The 22,057-nt window shown below is 38.7% G+C and overlaps 1 protein-coding gene across 1 annotated transcript; it reads left to right on the forward strand.

Annotated features, from left to right (window-relative positions):
* Positions 1–2,501: 2,501 nt before the first annotated feature.
* Positions 2,502–20,805, forward strand: Apn4 (aminopeptidase N). The gene is made up of 16 exons (XM_028180306.2): positions 2,502–2,655; positions 3,129–3,352; positions 6,937–7,211; positions 7,568–7,723; positions 8,081–8,404; positions 9,016–9,199; positions 9,437–9,678; positions 10,642–10,834; positions 13,150–13,327; positions 13,594–13,691; positions 14,620–14,799; positions 16,668–16,855; positions 18,153–18,320; positions 19,213–19,356; positions 19,666–19,744; positions 20,517–20,805. The coding sequence occupies exons 1-16, from the start codon at positions 2,652–2,654 to the stop codon at positions 20,727–20,729; spliced, it is 2,850 nt and encodes a 949-aa protein (XP_028036107.2). The 5' UTR covers positions 2,502–2,651; the 3' UTR covers positions 20,730–20,805.
* The last annotated feature ends 1,252 nt before the right edge of the window (positions 20,806–22,057 follow it).

The following is a 22,057-nucleotide window of genomic DNA, read 5'->3' on the forward strand; positions in this document are numbered from 1 at the left end:
AAAGTCGCTTAAGCCAAATGGCCTTACACCCGTCGATATGTATGTACTCGTATATGGCGTAGTACTTTGTGGCTTTTATAGGAAGCATCAAACATGGTATGCTTTTTTTTTTTTTTTTTTTTTTTTTATTGCTTAGATGGGTGGACGAGCTCACAGCCCACCTGGTGTTAAGTGGTTACTGGAGCCCATAGACATCTACAACGTAAATGCGCCACCCACCTTGAGATATAAGTTCTAAGGTCTCAGTATAGTTACAACGGCTACCCCACCCTTCAAACCGAAACGCATTACTGCTTCACGGCAGAAATAGGCAGGGCGGTGGTACCTACCCGTGCGGACTCACAATAGGTCCTACCACCAGTGATTACGCAAATTATAATTTTGCGGGTTTGATTTTTATTACACGATGTTATTCCTTCACCGTGGAAGTCAATCGTGAACATTTGTTAAGTACGTATTTCATTCGAAAAATTGGTACCCACCTGCGGGATTCGAACACCGGTGCATCGCAACAACGAATGCACCGGATGTCTTATCCTTTAGGCCACGACGACTTCAGACTGCTCTGTAACTATGCGTGTATAATCGGGAGACATGAACGAAAAAAAAAGCGAAGAAGTCGTGTCGCACAAGCTAAATTACTCCCTAATTTAGAATAATAATAGTAATTCAATTGTAAATTTAATTTTCTTTAAAAAAACCTTTTCTACTATTCTGTCAATTTCTATCACACGTAAAAAATATAATATGTTCCGTTTTAATTGGCAGGATTGGAATTAAACAACAAAATTGATACTTCGACATCACATGTAAAGGTGGGCGACAGCGTTCACCCTTCTTGGACTATGGGCTTGTCTAGAACAAAAAATATCTATACTAAACACAATTCTTTAAGCCTGATTTACCGTGAAAATCTTAAATTGAAGTCAATCAGATATGGCGAAAGTAAGCGATGTATTGCGTTCCTTTTTATGTGGATCTCAGATCGGAGAACTTACAGGGCCTAATAGCGAAATTAGAATTCAAAAAAACATTCCAAGAAACCGCCCATGTGTAAAGATATCCGCCGAGAACTTAATAACTTTGTGATTTAACTCGATACCTACATATCAAATCGTAGGCTAAAGTAGCTTACTCCAGGTGAATTGTGAGCTCACCTAGTTGAAGTATGAGTTTGTGTGAAAGTTGCGGTTTTCAATCAAAAGTCCTACTAAAAATCTTAGAGCAATTGAACTACAATATCATTAAAAATTTTTAGTAGGCGTTAATATGTATTTTCAAAGCTTTTTACATCATACTTGAGAGTTGATTTCAGTGGGGGCGGCATTCATGTTATAATGTCCATGGACTATGGTTTTGAAGTCATCGTGGCCTAAAGAATAAGACGTCCGGTGCATTCGTAGCGATGCAACGGTGTTCGAATACTGCAGGCGGGTACCAATTTTTCTAATGAAATACGTTCAATACAATAATTGTTCACGATTGACTTCCACGGTGAAGGAATAGCATCGTGTAATGAAAATCAAACCCGCAAAATTATAATTTGCGTAATTACTGGTGGTAGGACCTCTTGTGAGCCCCCCGGTTGGTACCACCGTCCCGCCTATTTCCGCCGTGAAGCAGTAATGCGTTTCGGTTTGAAGGGCGGGGCAGTCGTTGTAATTATACTGAGACCTTAGAACTTATATCTCAAGGTGTGTGGCGCATTTACGTTGTGGATGTCTATGGGCTCCAGTAACCACTTAACACCAGGTGGGCTGTGAACTCGTCCACACATGTAGGCAATAAAAAAAAAAACACTTAGCAGCATGGGGATCGGGTATTCCGATAAAAAGTATAAACAATACCAAAAAAAAAACGAAAAAATTCCTTAAAGAATAATTGAAATATGTTTTTGAGGTATTTACACGACACAGCCTACTGAGTTTCTCGGCGGATCTTCTCAGTGGGTCGCGTTTCCGATCCGGTCGTAGGTTCTGCGAAGCATGGCTCTTGCTAGGGCCAGTGTTAGGTTAGGTTAGGCCAGTGCTCCGCGGAGATCGGCCTCGTTGGTCGTCGATTATCGCCTCGACGACTTGTCGGTCGGGCGTCCTCGGGGTGGCGCCGCATGTCTGGTTGTAGTGTTGACCGCGAGAACCCCCTTACTCTGACCGGGTTCTGGCCCCGTACCGAGATCGAACGTCGGGTGTAAGAGTGCAGGGGAGTCGTTTAGTGCGGTAGGGCTTTTAAATTCCTTGGGCTCGTGGTCTGCTTCCAACACCTGCAGATCGTCAAGTCCCACATACCTGGCGCGCCCTCTAGGTGGGGGGACCTCGCAGGAGGTTTGGCCCCCGACCTGAAAAAAAAAGAAGGCCAGTGCCAGGAACGCCTTCTGGTTTGAGTACGTTAGGGTTACGCTGACATAGCCTCTCAAGGCTATCAGCTTAGGTACGAAAAAAAGGTATAGTATGTTCGGTGCGGCCTGCATTCCGACGTTTCACTTCCAAATATTGATAATACAAATTAATCTTTAGTGATAATTTATAATTTCGAACTTGTTTCCGATAAGTTGAAAAGAATTATTCACTGACGATAAACGGATAATAAATGATAAATACATAATTTGGTTTATTGTATAGTTTAGTTGGTCGTGCGGTGGTGAGCTGCGCGCTATGGGTGAGTTCGATTTTGCTTTTAATTAATTTACTTACTCACGGAATGACATAGCATTTAAATCTTCTATCTTCTTATGGAAGTATAGTACTTAGAAATTGTATGATGATGCATTAAATCGGTTTCATTTTTTGTGAAAATAAATGGAACTAACCGAACGAATAAAAGGAACGAAGAAATTACAGACAAACAGAGAAATTCTGTTTTTTTATTATTATAGTTGGATAGACGAACTTTCAGTCTATGTGTTACAGAATTACATGGGCCCATAGATATCACGACGCGAATGTCCTTCGTATTTGAGGTCGAAAACTTAAATACTCTGTAAAAGATTCCTACCCTTAACTAGGGAGTCAAGCTTAAGTAGGTACCCTATTATGTTGCAGCAGAAAATTAACACCTGTGTGGACCTACAATATGCCCTACCGCTATTAACAAGTTTATTGGATTATATAATATTTTTAATGTCAATAAAGGTACAATGCTGCTGCCCACTGTACTATGTATCCTAATTGGAACCGGCCTCGCCGTCCCCATGGACGAGCTGAGGTCCAACCTTGAGTGGATGGACTATAGCACAAACGTGGCCGAGTCAGCTTACCGACTCCTCGACACTATCCAGCCTAGAACTATGAGAGTCGACCTAGAGGTCTTCTTAAACGAAGCTAGGTTTGATGGTATCGTTAGCATGGATATTGAGGTTAGTAATGTCTGTCGATGCGTACTTTTCCACTAAAGTAGTAATCCTTTTTATATATGGACTGGTAATAACCAAAATGGGGATAAATAATTAAAATTATTTTTACGGTTTAATCTCGGGTTTTTTTATTTTAAATCTTAAAAGCACTTTTAAATTAAGTCTACGGCCCGCTATGCCACAAGAAAATACTATAAAGCTGGTTTGTTCCTACATTTTTGTGTAGACTAATAATTGGAATACGGGTGTCAGGTGTGAAAACGCAAGCTCAATATTGAATGAGGAGACTATCCTAAATTCTCGAAAGACACATCACATCTATCCGACGAAAGACTTACTCTATTAACATTAGAGCAGAAACCGTAAAAAATTTAAAAACAAATGTGCACTCTTCGCTTTAAAACGCTGAAAGTATTTAAGCAAATTATTATTTGAATTACTACGTCAGGCGTCGTCTGAATTTTCATTGATAAACATTTTTTCAAATTGTTCATTCAGATTATTAGGTTTAATTGACCGTGTTGGTTTGTTCAAAATTTTACTAAACATGTTTCTTGACTATAAATGTAAACACAATGTTGCTTACAATGAGCAGGCTGTTATATTTCGGTCAACCTTGGAAAAATGGAAAAAAAAACACACGAAAAAAAGATCATGACATATTTATTAATTGATAATTATTAATCGTTGTGTCGTAATAAGTCGTCGTGGCCTAAAGAATAATACCTCTGGTGCATTCGTATGTAGCGATGCAACGGTGTTCGAATCCCGCAGGCGGGTACCAATCTTTCTAATGAAATACGTACTTAACAAATGTTCACGATTAACTTCCACGGTGAAGGAATAACATCGTGTAATAAAAATCAAACCCGAAAAATTATAATAGCGTAATTACTGGTGGTAGGACCTCTTGTGAGTCCGCACGGGTAGGTACCACCACCCTGCCTATTTCTGCCGTGAAGCAAAAATGTGTTTCGGTTTGAAGGGTGGGGCAGCCGTTGTAACTATACTGAGAACTTAGAACTTATATCTCAATGTGGGTATGCATTTACTTTGTGGATGTCTATGGGGTCCAGTAACCACTTAACACCAGGTGCTTTGTGTGCTCGTCCAGCCATCTAAGCCATACATTTTTTTTAATTAAACCTGTTTTTATTCAATCAAATGGAAATCACCACAGTAATACAAAGATTTGCATTGCAGAGTCAAACCACTAGATTAAAGAAGCATACATGAGATATGTTGCGATAATCATCACTAAGTTAGACCGATGAGCGGGTGCAAAACTCGTTTCATATCACACGATAAAATAATATTAATTCTCTTAATTTTTGTTGAATTCCATAATCATCATCAATCAAATTCCTTTGGTTTTTATTTTTATTAGTTGTCGACGTTACTGCGGTAATCGCTATCCAGACACCGAGCTCGTTTTTATCGAATGACTTTACAACACTTTAATCATACTTTCGATAAAATTCAGGTTTTGTCACATTTAGCGATAATCAGGATTACTTGTGCCGATCGTATCAGATAGTAAATATAAAGGAAGTTTTATGGTAACCTTGACTTATATGTTTTTGAAGGCTGAAAATATGACGTTTTTCACGGGCAGACTTCATTGTTTTTATTTGGGTTTTTAGAGGAATTCCTGAGATCGTACACCTAGGTATTACCATCTTGTTTATTATGTCACGAAACCATGTATTTCACTCGTCAAAAGGTTAGCGATTCTGATTGTACCACGAAATTTATGTCCGAAATTCAACCGGAGTCGATGCCATGGCAGAACATATTTTGTATTTTTTACTTAAGCTGGTTTTTGTGGTCTTGTCTGTGTGCCTCTTATATCTACATAACAAAATCCTAACTTTGGTCGTTAGATATGAATCATTTGTTTGTTCCTATTTAAAAAAAATGGCATTAACATAAACGGAGAAAATCTCAACCACTTATGATTTGCGGACGATCTGGTCCTCTTTTCTGAATGCCCGGAAAAACTGCAGCATATGCTACAAGAACTGTCAGATCAAAGCGCAAAAGCAGGGCTATCGATGAATACCGCAAAAACCAAAATTATGACCAATTCTACAAAGACCTATAATGTCACCGTTAATAATGAAAAAATCGAATATGTAGAAGAGTATGTTTACCTGGGGCAGTTAATATCGCCAAGTGACACTATGCAAAAAGAGATCAATCGGAAAATAGCCAATACTTGGAAGAGATACTGGTCCCTCAGTGAAATAATGAAAAATAAAGATATGCAAATGAAAGACAAACCAAAACTATATAATACTTGCATTCTACCATGCCTGACCTATGGATGCCAAACATGGGCATTGACAAAAAACAATAAAATAAAATAAACATATGTCAGAACAATATAGGAAGAAGTATCACTGGAGTTAAGAAAAAAGATAAAATTAGACTAACTTACATAAAAAACATAACAAAATTAAAAAGCGTCGAAAAAGTACATAAAATGAAAAGTGGAGATGGGCAGGACATAATAATATGTTAAGAGAAACACAACAAAAGTGAACAAAGAATGTAACGGAATTGTACCCAAGAGATGGGCACAGAAGTAAAGGCAGAAAAAATCAAAGATGGGAAGATGATTTCAAAAGAATAGCTGGCGGAGAGTGGCTGAGAAAGTCAAAAGACAGGAACTTGTGTAAGATATTAGAGGAGGCCTATGTCGAGAGACAAGCTGTTTCCTAAACATACCGGACGTCGATAATTTAAATATATAATAATATCCTAGCATACAAAAAAAATATATAATATTTAGATATAAGTATTATACATTTTAACAGCAATAAATGCTTATTATTATTATTATTATTTAAAAGAAATCATTCGCTAACACTAGGTTCACAGCGAGCTAAGCCAAGCGTTTTGTATATTAGTCGACTAGAAATTACGAGGATAAGTTAGGGAATTGGTAGATCTGGCACTACTGATCCTAATACTCATTATAGCATGGCCTCTTCCAATCGCATACATTACGAAAATCTAAAAGATATAAAGAAGAGTATGTTAGTTAAGTTACAATTAATATCCATTAATGTTTAGTACTTTATATCCAAGGTGGGTGGCGGTATTCACGTTGTCTATGGGCTTCGTTAACCACTTGAAGCCTGGCGGGCTGTGAACCCCTTTCATCCGGCTACGTAATCTATATATATATAAATGAATTGCTGTTCGTTAGTCTCGCTAAAACTCGAGAACGGATGGACCGATTGGCTAATTTTGAATTATTTCTGGAAGTCCCGAGAAGGTAGATAAATATGAAAATGCTCGGAATTAAATAAAAATAACAATTTTGTTTTTTTTAGATGTGTCCCCCGTCGGACGGATCCCTTTTGTTTTTTTTTCGAGTTTATTTTATACAAAAGTTTAGGTCTTTTATTTCTCGGTTGAGGCACTACGAAGTCTGCCGGGTCAGCTAGTACAAACAATAAATATGTTGAAAACTTTTAAAATTAAAACAAACGCGAGATTAAGCCGTGTGTTTATCTGACTAGAGAATGAGATTTTTTTAGATAGTTCAAGACAAAAACGAATTAAACGTTAATTTCTAGGTTCTAGCGAGCAACATTGAACAGATCGTGTTCCACCAGAACGTGGTCTCTATCCAGGGTGTGAATTTGGTTACCGCCCGTGGTGTTCCAGTGGGATTAAAATTCCCGGATCCGTTCACTATTGACAGACATTACGAACTCCTGCTGATCAACCTCGCCCAACCAATCGCTGCTGGTAATTACACCGTCACAGTGAGGTATCGCGGTCAAATCAATACCAATCCTATTGACAGAGGTTTTTACCGAGGTTACTATTACGTCAACAATCAGCTCAGGTGAGTAGGTTTTGGGTACATCACATACATCTTTTCGTTTAAGTAGCCAATCTGGTCTCATGGGTAGATACCTAATATGCCACTTCTATTCGTATCGAAAGATACCACTGGTAGTCTTCGTGTACTTTATCTCCTAGGCTAGAATGAGTAGTAGGGTAGTACTGAGCTCTAGTATCATACGTGTTTCCAGCTTATCAGAAAATACCATATTAGCTTGAATTTAGAACGTAGAACGTTTGAAATTAGATTGGCGTTAATAAGTAATGTCATGCTACTTACAATAAAAACTTCTAGAATTTTTTTATTAATATCTTAATCAGATGGACTACGTTACAAATAAAATTGTGTTCTTTCAGATATTATGCTACCACACAATTCCAGCCATTCCATGCTAGGAAGGCCTTCCCGTGCTTCGACGAGCCCCAGTTTAAATCAATATACATCATTTCAATCACCCGTGACAGAGGCCTTAGTCCGACATACTCGAACATGCCTATATCTAACACAGAAACGCAAGTATTTTTTATTATTATAATAATTGATTGTTTTTGTTTCCACGTAAAGAACCTTCGACACCATAACGAAAATTCTGGTGCCAAATTCGCAATACATTAACAGTTTTCTTGCTCTTGAAATTATAAAATGGTGACTTTGGCCTAAGTTCCCGGATGGATGGTGTTCTTTCGTCTATGGGTTCCAGTATGAGCATTTAAGACCAAACGGGCTGCGAAACCGGCAGAAGACGATACAATACCAGGAAACATCAACGTCACTTCATAAATTTTCATAAGTCATAGATGCGCGTACCTTTGTACGAAGTTTGGATTTACCACCATTTATCCTAATTAATTTTTTTCCTTCACCAACAGCCCTTCTACCAACCGCGTCAAAGAGACGTTCTTCCCAACTCCCATCGTCTCTTCTTACTTGGTAGCGTTCCACGTAAGCGATTTTGTTGAAACCAGTCTCACCGGTACCGACTCTCGTCCATTCGGAATAATTTCTCGCCAAGGTGTAACGTCTCAACATGAATATGCCGCCAAAATCGGTTTGAAGATTACCGACAAGCTTGATGATTACTTTGGAATTTTGTATCACGAGATGGGTCAGGGTACAATTATGAAGAACGATCACATTGCCTTGCCTGATTTCCCATCTGGTGCGATGGAGAACTGGGGAATGGTAAACTACAGGTAATTGTCATTTGGAAATCGAATATATTTGTAAAATGTTATAAAGTAAATATAAAGTCAGGTTTATATATAAACCTGATAGTGGTATTACGTAATTTACTAAGATGAAGTTATTTACTTTTAATAATAAGTTAGCAATTTTTCATGGAATTTAAGAACAGCTTACTGTTGAAAAAATTAAATCTATGAAACTTATCATTCGTTACTTTCACGGAGCAGCAATCTTCCAGAGTATTTTAAAAAAAAAAAAATTTATTGCTTAGATTGATGGACGAGCTCACACCCACCTGGTATTAAGTGGTTACTGGAGCCCATAGACATCTACAACGTAGATGCACTACCCACCTTGAGATTAAGTTCTAAGGTCTCAGTATAGTTAGTTACAACGGCTACCCCACCCTTCAAACCGAAACGCATAACTACTTCACGGCAGAAATAGGCGGGGTGGTGGGACCTACCCGTGCGGACCCACAAGACGTCCTAGCACCAGTAAATTATAATTTTGCGGGTTTGATTTTTATTACACGATGTTATTCCTTCACCGTGGAAAACTGACCGTGACCCACTTCTTTTCTTATATATTTTAGATTTACACATTATTGTATTTTCAGAGAAGCGTACCTGCTCTACGATCCGCAGCACACGAATTTAATCAATAAGATCTTCATCGCCACCATCATGGCTCACGAATTAGCTCACAAGTGGTTCGGCAACCTTGTCACATGTTTCTGGTGGAGTAACTTGTGGCTCAACGAGTCCTTTGCTAGCTTCTACGAATACTTCGGTGCTCATTACGTACGTATTAATTCTGTTACAGTTTATTTTTGCATATAATATCGTCTTCTCGCATTAAAACTGTAAAATCTCAAAACTTACTAATTTTACAGGAGAGTGTTTTGAAGGTTTAACATGTGATATTTTTAATATTTATCATCTTCACAACGTTTATTTTGAATATTTGAATGGACTCCGAACCAGTAAATGGGAATATTACATGGAGACCATAGTTAATGAGTATTTTTTGTTTCTCAGGCGGATCCTTCTTTGGAGCTAGACGACCAATTTGTTGTGGACTACGTACACAGCGCTCTGACGTGGGATGCCGGAACTGGTGCGACGCCGATGAACTGGACCGAAGTGTCTAATAATTCATCGATCTCTTCCCACTTCAGTACAACAAGCTACGCCAAGGGCGCTTCGGTTCTCAGGATGATGGAGCATTTCCTCGGCTCCAGAACTTTCAGGAACGGCCTGAGATACTACCTCAGAGACAAGTACGTGTACTTTTTAACAGATTTAAAAAAAGGAGGACGTTCTTAATTCGACTGTATGTTTTTTTAAATGTTTGTTACCTCATAACTTTTGACTGGGTGAATCGATTTTGATGATTCTTTTTTTATTAGAAAGCTGAAGCTTCCCGTGTGATCCAATTTAGTCCAGTTTTGATAATGATACCCATGAGAAAACCATATAAGTCTTAAATTTGCATTAAGTAAGTGCGCGACAAATAGATGAATAACTCAATAACTCAATATCACGCCAACCGATTTCGATGATTATTGTTTTTAGTGTATATTAATTTGTTTTGGAATATCTTTTTTTTTCTATTTGAAGTTAGTTTTTGTTAAAGCATGTCTATTTACAATTATTATTAAAATTACTATATGGCACATGATTGTAGATTTATGTTGTTTTGTTAACTTTTACTAAACTGATGAAATAATAACGTTGCGAGTATTGAGACATATAGATAAGAGACTTAAGTAGTCCAAACAGGGAATCCAACAAGTAATAGGGAAATATTTTAAAATTATTAAATACAAAAAAAAAGCGTTAACAAATATTATCCATAATATTAAGCTAAACCAAAAATTAGGACAAACTAACAAAATGATAGTATTGCCTTAATGTTGAACTTACGACTCTTGGCATTAATATTGTACTATCGGCACTAATGAGCATGCCTTATGATTTGTATTATCTTTAAACTAGCGACCCGCCCTTGCTTCGCTTCGGAAACTGTAATTTATATTGATTTCTCCACTATTTAATGGATGTTATTATACATTTCTCTTCCACATTACCTTCCTCTTCAATCACTCTATCTATTAAAAAAAAAACGCATCAAAATCCGTTGCGTAGTTTTAAAGATTTAAGCATACATAGAGATATAGGGATAGAGAAAGCGACTTTGTTTTATACTATGTAGTTATAATATTACTTCCAAACATTGACAGTGCTTACGGCATTGGTACTCCTGCGGACTTGTACGCCGCTTTGAGAAGAGCTGCCTCTGAAGACCACGTTTTCGCTCGTGACTTCCCTAACGTTGATGTCGGAGAAATTCTAGACAGCTGGGTCCAAAATCCAGGGTCTCCCGTCATTAATGTAGAATTTAACACAAACAATGGCGTTATCACTTTGACTCAGGTACAGTTTCTAAGGTCACATATAAGTTAGAGATGAAGTCAATTAACACGTTGAACGCCACATGAAAAATTGAGTATGAATGAAGCATTCAGGCCACAGTGCTGAGCCGTTTGGGCTATGAGGGTCACCCGTGAGCCGCCTTAGGGTTCCAACGTAAACGCTTCACGTACTAGCCACATATTGCAGCTATCAAATAAAACGCGTATGGAAGTGATCCGTTTGGCCCTTTAGCCGAACCTAACGCCTTAGTTTTCAATTCCAATAGAAAGTTGTGGTTTTTATCAAGTCTTTTAAAATATTTTAAAAACTAGGCGGTAAACGTAGCAACTTTTTATCTTCCGTGCAAATTATTGCGTATTATAAATTTTAAAATGAAAATTTTAAGTTGATTAAAATTACTGATTCCTTGATTTTGGCCTCGGCCCGAATCGTATTATAGTATGCTAGGCCCAGCGGTGGGCCCCATGGCGTTCAACGTGCTATTTCAAGTGCTATTTTATTTGCCAAGTGCTATTTTAACAATAAGCTATTGAGACTTTTTTTTTTGAGACGTAATCATTTCAATTTTGCACTGTAAGATTCACATTGATTATTAAAGTCTAAGAAAACTAAGAAAAAACTCATTTCAATACACAAGGACAATCAACCCAATAAACACTTTTATAACACGATAAATTAACTAATAATTTTCAATGGAGTACTTCAAAATTGTGAGCATATTTAACCTTGATCTTCTTCTTCTCCACCTTATCCCACTAGGTGGGGTCGGCACAGCTAATTTTTCTCTTCCATTCTCTTCTATCAGCCGTCATTTCAACACTCACTCCTCTCTATCTCTCTCATATCGTTATTCACACACTCCATCCATGTCTTTTGCCGTCGACCTCTTCCTCCTCTACTCTAGCATATTTAACCTTGATATACTTAGTCAGGTCATAAATTCTGTCACATGTTTAATGTAAAATAATTGAAACAAGTTTATTCATTATGTAACCATTCATATACCAAAATGAACTTAACAAAACATAGATTCTTATGACACTAAAGTTTATTCAAAATGACCTCCGTGATTTTGAATACAGGCCTTCAATCTGCGCGGCCAGTCGTCTATCGCAGCACGAACGAGGTCCATGTCAATATCCGCGGCTGTCTTAATCAAGGATGTCTTGAGTGACTCCAAATTAGGATGAGGCTTTGAGCACGCCTTTTCCTCCAAGTGTTGCCATATCTTGTAATCTAACGGATTCAAATCTGGACTGGAGGAGGGCCAGTCTTCGTACCGGATGAAGTCGATTTCACGCGCCGCCAACCAGTCTTGTGTGCTCTTCGCTCTATGAGCTGGCGCCGAATCTTGTTGGAATACCCAGTGCCTGTTATTGAACATGGTATGAGAAACAGGTTCCACAAGGTTCGTCAGGACTGTATTTTGATACACAACTGCATTCGTTTTTACACCTTTCTCACAAAAATGTACCTCTGTTAAGCCCCAATAAGAAACTCCCAACCATACCATGAGCGAGGATGGAAAATGACCTCGTTGGACACGCGGAATACGGTTGCTCGCTTCTTTACTACTGTGTGCGTACACCTTATCATTTTGTTTGTTGTAGCTCTCTTCTACGGTAAAAATTTTTTCATCCGAAAAAAGAATTTCCCGATATTTTTTTCCCGCGTACCGCTTCAACAAAGCGCGGCATCTCTTCAGTCTCAGGTCTATTAGACGAGCATTCAAACGATGTCCTGTTTTTGTTCGATATGCCCGAAGCCCTAAGTCTTCATTTAACACCCTTTTCACCGTGGTTCTGCTTAACCCCATCTGAAGGGCCAACAGTTTCTGCTTACGTTTGGGATTTCTTTGAATTCGCGCCTTCACAGCTTTTATCACTGCTGAAGTCCTAACAGACCGAGGGCGACCACTTCTTGACCTGTCATCTACACTAGAGTCTTCATTGTATCGTTTGATGGTACGATAAACGAATCTTTTGGTTATATTAAAATTTTTCAGTATGTTCAAAATTTGAATTGGCGCGTAACCGCAACGATGCAACGCAATTAACTGCAGCACGGTCTTCTTTAAGCGTCCACTCCATATTTAAAAATGAGTAAAATTCTAAAAGTATACATTTTTATTTTCATGAACAATTCGAAATTCGAATTCAATAAACTTTTTTGTGGCCAGCATTCTAAAAGAAAACTTGTTACTGTGTGACAATACTTATGACCTGACTAGTTATATAAGCATATAAATAATAAGTATAAATGCCCTTAATTTTGGCAAATGCTTTTTTTTTTCAACCTATTATTTTATCTACTAGGAGCGTTTCCTCCTCACTGGATCACGAGACCAGCTTTGGCGAATTCCTATCACCTGGACTGATGCAACGACCCGTAATTTCTCCAACACCAGACCCAGCTTAATTATGAACACCAGAACTGTCAACATCCAGGGTACCGCCGGCCAACACTGGGTGATGTTGAACATCGCTCAATCTGGTAAACAATTTATTATTATGAAATTCGGTATTTGTTATCTTTAACTTTTAAAGCTTAAAGTTTCAAACGATTATAATATTGGTGCCAGCTATGGAACACCGTGCTTAAGGCTTTTGTCGTAATACTATCAAAGTACGCATCGGATGATGCACGAAATAGCTCACGCAACAGGTCTTTTTTAAGCAGTTAGCAGTGTTCCTTACCAGTCACAGTGGAGCGTCGTCGGGTTTCAATAGTAAATTGTAAAATTAAATCCATTTCAACAGGTTTGTACCGTGTCAACTATGACGACAGCACTTGGCAGCGAATTGCTGCATTCCTCCGAACCAACAGAGAGGCAGTTCACAAACTAAACAGAGCTCAAGTAAGCAATAAAGCGATAAACTACAACATCTTTAATTGAACTAAAATAAAAATAATATTAAAAAAAAAACTAATATTTAAATAAAAAAAAGACATGCCCGCTGAGTTTCTTGCCAATTCTTCTCAGAACGAAGGCTAGTTCTTGTGAATTGGCGGTAGTTCTTTTGACGTTCAACAAGTATGTACTTTCATTTATGTTGAATAAAAAATTTTTGATTTGATTTTAAACTTATCTTCGGCTTCATCACGAGTCAAATTTTTGTTTATACTTAACGAACGTCTGTGTTCCGTAACGCAACGTTTAGTGTATTCCAAATACGGTAGGCAGCGGCTTGGCTTTGCCCCTGGCATTGCTGAAGTCCATGGGCCACGGAAACCACTCAACATCAGGTGGGTCGTATGCTCCGTTGCCAACAAGGGCAATAAAAAAAAATCGGAATATGAAACCTTTATGTTCCTCTAATTTTAATACTATATAACTTAGTATTATGTGTACATGTAAACATACTACCATCATTTAGGCTCTACTTTACGAAGACAATTTCAATGGCGATGATTTTTTCGCAACTATTTTGGAAAAAAAAAAAAAGTACTTACAAAGAACTTTTTTTTTATTGCTAAGATCGGTGGATGAGCTCACAGCCCACCTGGTGTTAAGTGGTTACTGGAGCCCATAGACATCAACAGCGTAAATGCGCCACCCACCTTGAGATATAAGTTCTAAGGTCTCAAGTATAGTTACAATTAAAATATAGTTAAGAACTGAACAATTAAAATCATAATCTCAGGTAGAATTTAGTGTTCGTGAAATTGTTGTGCACATTTGCATAACCCATAATCGCATATACGTACTGGCGTATTTAATTTAAAGGAATTGCCATTTAGGTCTTCCGAAAGATCATTCAGAATGATATTAATTTCTTTTTTAGATTGTCAACGACGTTTTGTTCTTCATTCGAGCTGGTAAGATCACCACGTCTCGTGCTTTCGACGTGTTATCATTCCTGGAAAATGAGAGAGACTATTACGTTTGGGCTGGCGCTATCACGCAACTCGAATGGATTCGCAGGAGACTGGAACATTTGCCTCAAGCGCATGCAGCGTTCACAGTGAGTAACTAATCGAGTATCGATGACATTCCGCCCGCATATAAAATCAGTCCGTGACCATGCCGCGTTTATTCTCGGTAGACTCTACCCCAAGATCTGTAAGCGGAGTAAAATGTCCCTTCGGAACAAGGTGACACTTTACAAAACTTGCATAAGGCCCGTCATGACTTACGCGAGTGTGGTGTTCGCTCACGCGGCCCGCACACACATAGACACCCTCCAATCTCTACAATCCCGCTTTTGCAGGTTAGCCGTCGGAGCTCCGTGGTTCGTGAGGAACGTTGACCTACACGACGACCTGGGCCTCGAATCTATGCAGAAATACATGAAGTCAGTGTCGGAACGGTATTTCGATAAGACTATGAGTCATAATAATCGCCTTATCGTTGCCGCCGCTGACTACTCCCCGAATCCTGATCACGCAGGAGCCAGTCACCGTCGACGCCCTTGACACGTCCTTACGGATCCATCAGATCCAATAACCTTTGTATTAGACGCCTTCAGCTCTAACACTAGGAGCAGGCTTGGGGACCTCGGTAACCGTACTCGTCGAACTCGACAAAGAGTTCGCCGTGCAACCTAACCCATGAATCAGCTCGCTGAGTTTCTTGCCGGATCTTCTCAGCGGGTCGCGATTCCGATCCGGTGGTAGATTCATTCGCGAAGCAATTGCTCTTGAGTTGTTAGGTCTCCTTCGGAGGCGCTCGGGCAGTTGTTAGCAAATCCCGCCCCTCTTGGCTGAGCCTTTGCTCGCCCACCTGCCCTGGTGAAACTGGAAAGGCCTTCGGGCCACCAGTAAACTATCAATCATAAAAAAAAAAAAACGAATCGAGTGTTTTCTTATATTGTCACTGTATCGTAAGTTCAATTCTTCTCTTGCCATTGACAGACTATTAGTTATTTTATCATTATTTATTATTGAACTAGCTGACCCGGCAGACCGTAGTGCTTCAATCGATAAATAAAATACCTAAACTTTTGTATAAAATAAACTTAAAACAAACAAAAGGATTCCGTCCGATGGGGGACACATGAAAGGAAAAGCAAAATTGCTATTTGCTTATTTAACTCCGAGCATTTTCATATCTATCTAAATCCTATCCTTTTAAATCTTTCCTGGACTTCCACAAATAATTCGAGACTAAAATTAGCCAAATCGGTCCAGCCGTTCTCGAGTTTTAGCGAGACTAACGAACATCAATTCATTTATATAAATATAGATAGATTGCAATTTTATGTGATTCATCTTAGACCAATAAGATGAGAGTGGCGATATAGTAAAGCTCATTAGTACAACATTTTTCAATATTAAAACACAAAGGGTGACAACGTAATATATCGCCATGTAAAACGCTACAGTATGTGAGTCGCTACATACTTGTTCGTTAATTAAATACTTTACTAATAAAAACAATTATAATTGCTATCTTATCTACAGTTGTGTACAGAAAAAATGTAACAAAAATCTGGCCTACAAATCACGCAATTCTTCTGTACAAACTGACGCGGCCGCAACGATCCTTCCACGCTGAGCTGTTGGTCCAATTAATATGATATCATTTTGGCACGAGCGGTGTACACCATGGTCGTATTTAGTGAAATTTTTGTAATTTTTTCCAAAACGAAATACAAGAGGTTCCATGAGCCACGATGAAGATTCGTATATTCGATATTTATATTTGTGAAGGTCAAACAGCTGATTCCATACCAACCGGTGAATATCCTAGAATCACGAAATTAAATATGAACCTTAATTGCATTGGAAGACTATGAATTGCCCTTAAAAGACACCCAAGGGCACGCGAATCGATTTATCGTACCGTCCCTATGTGTGCATAAATAAATAAGTTTGCGTATTTGACTTGCAGGCTTACACTCTGGATCTTCTTAGAAACGTGATCAATCACCTGGGATACAACGAACGCGCAACCGACTCCACATCAACCATTCTCAACAGAATGCAGATCTTGAACCTCGCCTGCAACCTCGGGCATTCCGGCTGCATCAGCGACAGTCTTCAGAAATGGAGGCAGTTTAGGAATAACTCGACCAATTTGTGAGTATAGTTTGATTTAATAGGTGGCAGGCTGGCTGGAAGTCGTAGCGTGGGTAAACCTCCCACAAGATGGGCCGACGATTTATTGAGGTTCGCGGGGATCCGCTGGATGCAGGCAGCGCAGGACCGGTCTTTGTGGCGAGGCTTGGGGGAGGCCTATGTCCAGCAGTAGATGTCCATGGGCTGATAAGAAAAAGAAGAAGGCTAGCGGTGTACACAACGCCAGTTATGCCAATCAACGGCTTTGTGACGCGCTGCAATATTATGACCTCTTTGAGCCGATGATCCTCAATGCTGAGGATCATGGTCTCTCTGAATCACTTTCTCGTAAACTATCTTGCGTCAGCTCAGTCGATTGGCGTTTAGGTGGACTTGAATATCATAAATTAATAGATATTTATCTAAATTGGGATTGGGTCTTTACTACTTACTCATAAGCTCGAAAATGTTTAATGGGTGAAGGTAGAATAATAGAGTAGAATAGTAAGTACTCATGGATCTTGCACTTACTAAACATAAGGCAAAAAATATAGGGAAAATCTTTAAACTTCCCTAGCTAGGGCCCATAGGTGCCTTGAGATGAAATGTGAAGGAAAGTGTTTAATTGTATGATGATTGTCCCACTGTGGATTAGGATTAAATAGAATGGTGGTACCTATCTGTGCAAAATCACATTCCCATATTCAGGTTCATAAGTAACTGTTTGGAAAAGTTATTTAAGTGTAACTGGTCTTGAACGCGCGCTTTTTGAATATTACTACTACTGATAATTTAAGTTTAAGCATATTATAGTGCTGATTGTGCAATATTTCACGGATCTGCTTTTGGCACGATCGTTGAATGAACAAAATTAAGTAAATAAAAATAAAGATGCTGTAATTGCAATAGGCAATGGCTTGGCTTTGCCCTGGAAATGCTGATGTTCATGAGTCACCATCACGTCTGCTCAGATGGGTATTCTACGTATACTCATTTCACTTTGTGGTCAATTTAAAGAAGAAGATGTAATGTAGTCTTTTTTTTATTGCTTAGATGGGTGGACGAACTCTGGTGTTAAGTGGTTACTGGAGCCCATAGATATCTACAACGTAGACGCGCCACCCACCTTGAGATACAAGTTTTAAAGTCTCAGTATAATTACAACGGCTGCCCCACCCTTCAAACCGAAACGCATTACTGCTTCACGGCAGAAATAGGCAGGGTGGTGGTACCTACCCGTGCGGACTCACAAGAGGTCCTGCCACCAGTAAAAGTTTAACTTAGTTGATAAAACATTTCAAAATGTTCGTATTTTCAGGGTCGCAGTGAATTCTCGGCGCTACGTGTACTGTGTTGGTGTTCGCGAAGGCAACTCCAGCGACTACAACTTCCTCTTCGAGCGATACAATGCTTCCCAGAACACAGCCGACATGGTCGTTATGCTACGTGCTCTCGCTTGTACTAGGGACACAAACTCATTGCAACAGTATGTTCAGATTTAACAACCAATTCTTGTTTTTAAATTCAAAATCTACAATTGCATTATTGAAATTGGACAGATACTGTATCTATAGACCCTGCAGAGAGAATGTCTTTAGTCAGCTCTTACGATAACGGCTATCCTGTATGCAAAATTACATGCTTTTGAATATTATAATTAGAGATGATTGTGGTACCTTAGTACATAATTTAAAATTGGGCCTTTCGCATATACCTAATTAAATCAGATTAGAGAAAAAAACTCGGTATAAGAATAAATTTCTTATGGTTGGGATTTCCCAATCTATTTAGATGGTTTTGGATGTGCCATTAACCATTAATTTGGAAAATTATTTACTTGATTTGAAATCATCTTTAATGAAATGCAATTATCTATGATTATTTCGTTTTCTCTACCAAAACAAAAATATTATTTAGGATTTGGAATATTTGGAATTGATTAAATAGATCCATCTCCTCCTTGCGTCGATAATCCTCAGTGCTGAGGGTCGTGGCCTCCTCTAATCACTTTCTCCTGCATCATCTTGCACTATTCCTGCCTGTCCTCGGCTGTGACATATATGATTGAATAAATCCATAGGAAGGCATTTATTTAAAAAAGAATGTGGACTGTGCAGAATTATTGCCATCTGTTAATTAATCCTCTTTAGCCGAAAATAACAAAGTTACTTATTCTAATCTGAACAGATATTAATAGAAGGTAGACTTTCAACGAGCGACTGATTCTATCTATTTATGGTGATTTTGTGTTACAAGGCCAATTATTTCTAAGCATGCAATCAACGGTAATTATACATTTATGGAAGCATTAGGCCTACAATTCTCATTAGAAGGAAGCCTCGAACTTTAGTGATGACAAATTGTTGTGTTCCTTTCAGTTACATGTTCCAGTCAATGCACAACGATAGGATCCGCATCCACGACCGTACGAACGCCTTTAGTTATGCTCTACAAGGCAACAGGGAGAATTTGCCTATCGTTCTCAACTTCCTGTATCAAAACTTTGCGGCTATTCGCACCAGGTACGACCATAATACCACTCATCTTTTTCAGATTTTCCAATAAACTATCCATTTCTACTAGCACACTCAAGGTTGTTCATCTTTTGATGCTCATAATATGCTTTGATAACCATTAGGCACTATGTAGCGTGTGAACTCATCTGCAAATCCCTACTCATCTCTATTTTAAATTTATTAAAATCTGGAATATTTTACTTACAATTTTATTATAAAATGAAGGTTCGCTGTCATTATTTGTTAATAGTTGTATCTGCTTCAAGATTAATTGAAAATTATCATTTTTACCTAACAAGCAAGTTTTTGTTTCAGCTACGGAGGTGAAGCTCGTCTCGTCACAGCTGTTAATGCAATATCTGGGTTCCTAACTGATTTCGCAATAATAAGAGAGGTAAGATAACAGAATTTAAAGAAAAAAATATCAAATCGGTAATTAGTTGCTGCGTTTTGTAGACTTAAGATACAAAAGTTGATGACAATGATACGGCTTTTTTAGTTTATTAAAGATCAACTAATACGCTAGAGCGTACTGTTGCATATTCTGTTGCTAATATATGTATACATGAATGCATTTTTGATAACCCAGTCACAGTGAGCATTCGTGAATACACTTCAGGTTACTTACTCATGCTTACCTACGGAGCCGAAACGTGGACGCTGACCGTGCGAGTAGTCCACCGACCAAAAGTTACTCAGCGAGCTATGGAGCGAGCGATGCTTGGTTTGTCATTGCGAGACCGAATACGTAATGAAGTCATTTGGGCGAAAACCAAGTTGATTGATATAGCTCGCAGAGTCAGTAAGCTGAAGTGGCAGTGGGTTGGTCACATATGTCGCAAAACCGATAACCATTGGGGTAGACGTGTTCTGGAGTGGAGACCGCGAACCGGCAAACGTAGTGTAGGACGCCCTCCTGCTAGATGGAGCGACGACCTGCGCAGGGCAGCTGGCAATGACTAGATGCGTAGAACCGAAGATCGGGTTCGGTAGCGAGCTTTGGGCGAGGCCTATGTCCAGCAGTGGACTGCCGCAGGCTGATGATGATGCTTACTCATGTATTACAGAAGATTTAAAGACAATTATATCTAACAAGTATCAAACATATAACTCGTTTATCCTTCTTAACCCTAGAGGAAGCATAACAATTCAAATTCTCCTTACAGTTCCAATCTTGGGTATACGCCAACCAGCTAGCTCTCGGCACCGCCTTCTCCACAGGAGTTTCTGTCATTAATTCTGCCATCAGCAACCTGGAATGGGGCAACGCTGAAGCCACTGATATTTATAACTTCCTGTTGGCTAGGAGCTCATCAACCACCGTTACCTCATCCTTCATTCTAATGATCACAGCATTAGTTGTTAAAATGTTTCATTAGACCATTATTTATTTATTAATTTAAGTTATGTTTACTTGTAACTTTCTAAAATAGTAAATCTTTTATAAAAAAATAATTTAGTTCTTTATTTAGTAACTCCATCGCTTAATTAATACTTACCAGGTTTATCGTACATTATGTAAACGAATAAAATTAATTGCTAGAATATGTGTTTATATCAGCTAGGCGCAACAGATTTGAAGTCAATCTTAAAATTTGTTTACTACCGTACTAATTAAGTTTCCACCTCATGTCTGAAGATGACTAATAAATACATTCACTGTCTGTGGCTGTGACTTCTACAGGTTTAAGATTCACCACTTAGTGTATGGTGAGCTGCAAGCCTCCTATGTAAAATAAATCTGAATAATGTAGTGAGAAGGAGATGAGGAGCGAAGCTTATGCTCTATGATCTTATGTTATATTAAATTCTTAAATAAATGACTCTCCTTAACAAATAAATAAATAAATAATAAATAAATAAATTGTTGATGTAACATGTTTGATAGCTGCTACCGAGACACATAGCAATAGCAGTAATGAAATTTTTGAAATTTTGAGAATTTAGCGCATTTAAATACGTATTAGACACATAATATTAGGATGATCACTGATCGCATAACATTCAAAATAAAGACTCAGCAACTTTTGCTGAATGAATTGGCGGAAACTTAAAAGTTTGACTCGCAATCTAGGATGTTCAGTGCATTATACTATTCTCTTATACTTATAATATACTATATTCTTCTTTTTCTCTGATAATTGTGTATAAATTTGTGTATGATTATATATGTCATATAATATATAAATCAAACCCGCAAAATTACAGTTTGCGTGGTAGGACTTCTTGTGAGTCCGCACGGGTAGGTACCACCGCCCTGCCTATTTCTACCGTGAAGCAGTAATGCGCTGTAACTATACTGAGACCTTAGAACTTATATCTCAAGGTGGGTGGCGAATTTCCGTTGTAGATGTCTATGGGCTCCAGTAACCACTTAACACCCGGTGGGTTGCGAGCTCGTCCACCCAACTAAGAAATAACAAAATAAAAAAATATTATCACTTAGCCAAGTGAAATGGATTTTTGTTTTTATTTTACCCTGAACTACTCCGTCGCTTTTTCTGATTGAAAGATCACTGGTGGCCCGGAGGCCTTCCCAAGTTCGACGAGTACGGTTACCAGGGTTCCTCAGCCTGCTCCTAGTGTTAGAGCTGAAGGTATCTAATGCAAGAGTTATTGGATCTGATGGATCCGTAAGGACGTGTCTAGGGCGACGACGGTGACTTGCTCCTGCGTGATCAGGATTCGGGGAGTAATCAGCGGCGGC

This window comes from Bombyx mandarina, chromosome 09 (assembly GCF_030267445.1).
Source record: "Bombyx mandarina strain Sakado chromosome 09, ASM3026744v2".
Classification (NCBI taxonomy): Eukaryota; Metazoa; Arthropoda; class Insecta; order Lepidoptera; family Bombycidae; genus Bombyx; species Bombyx mandarina.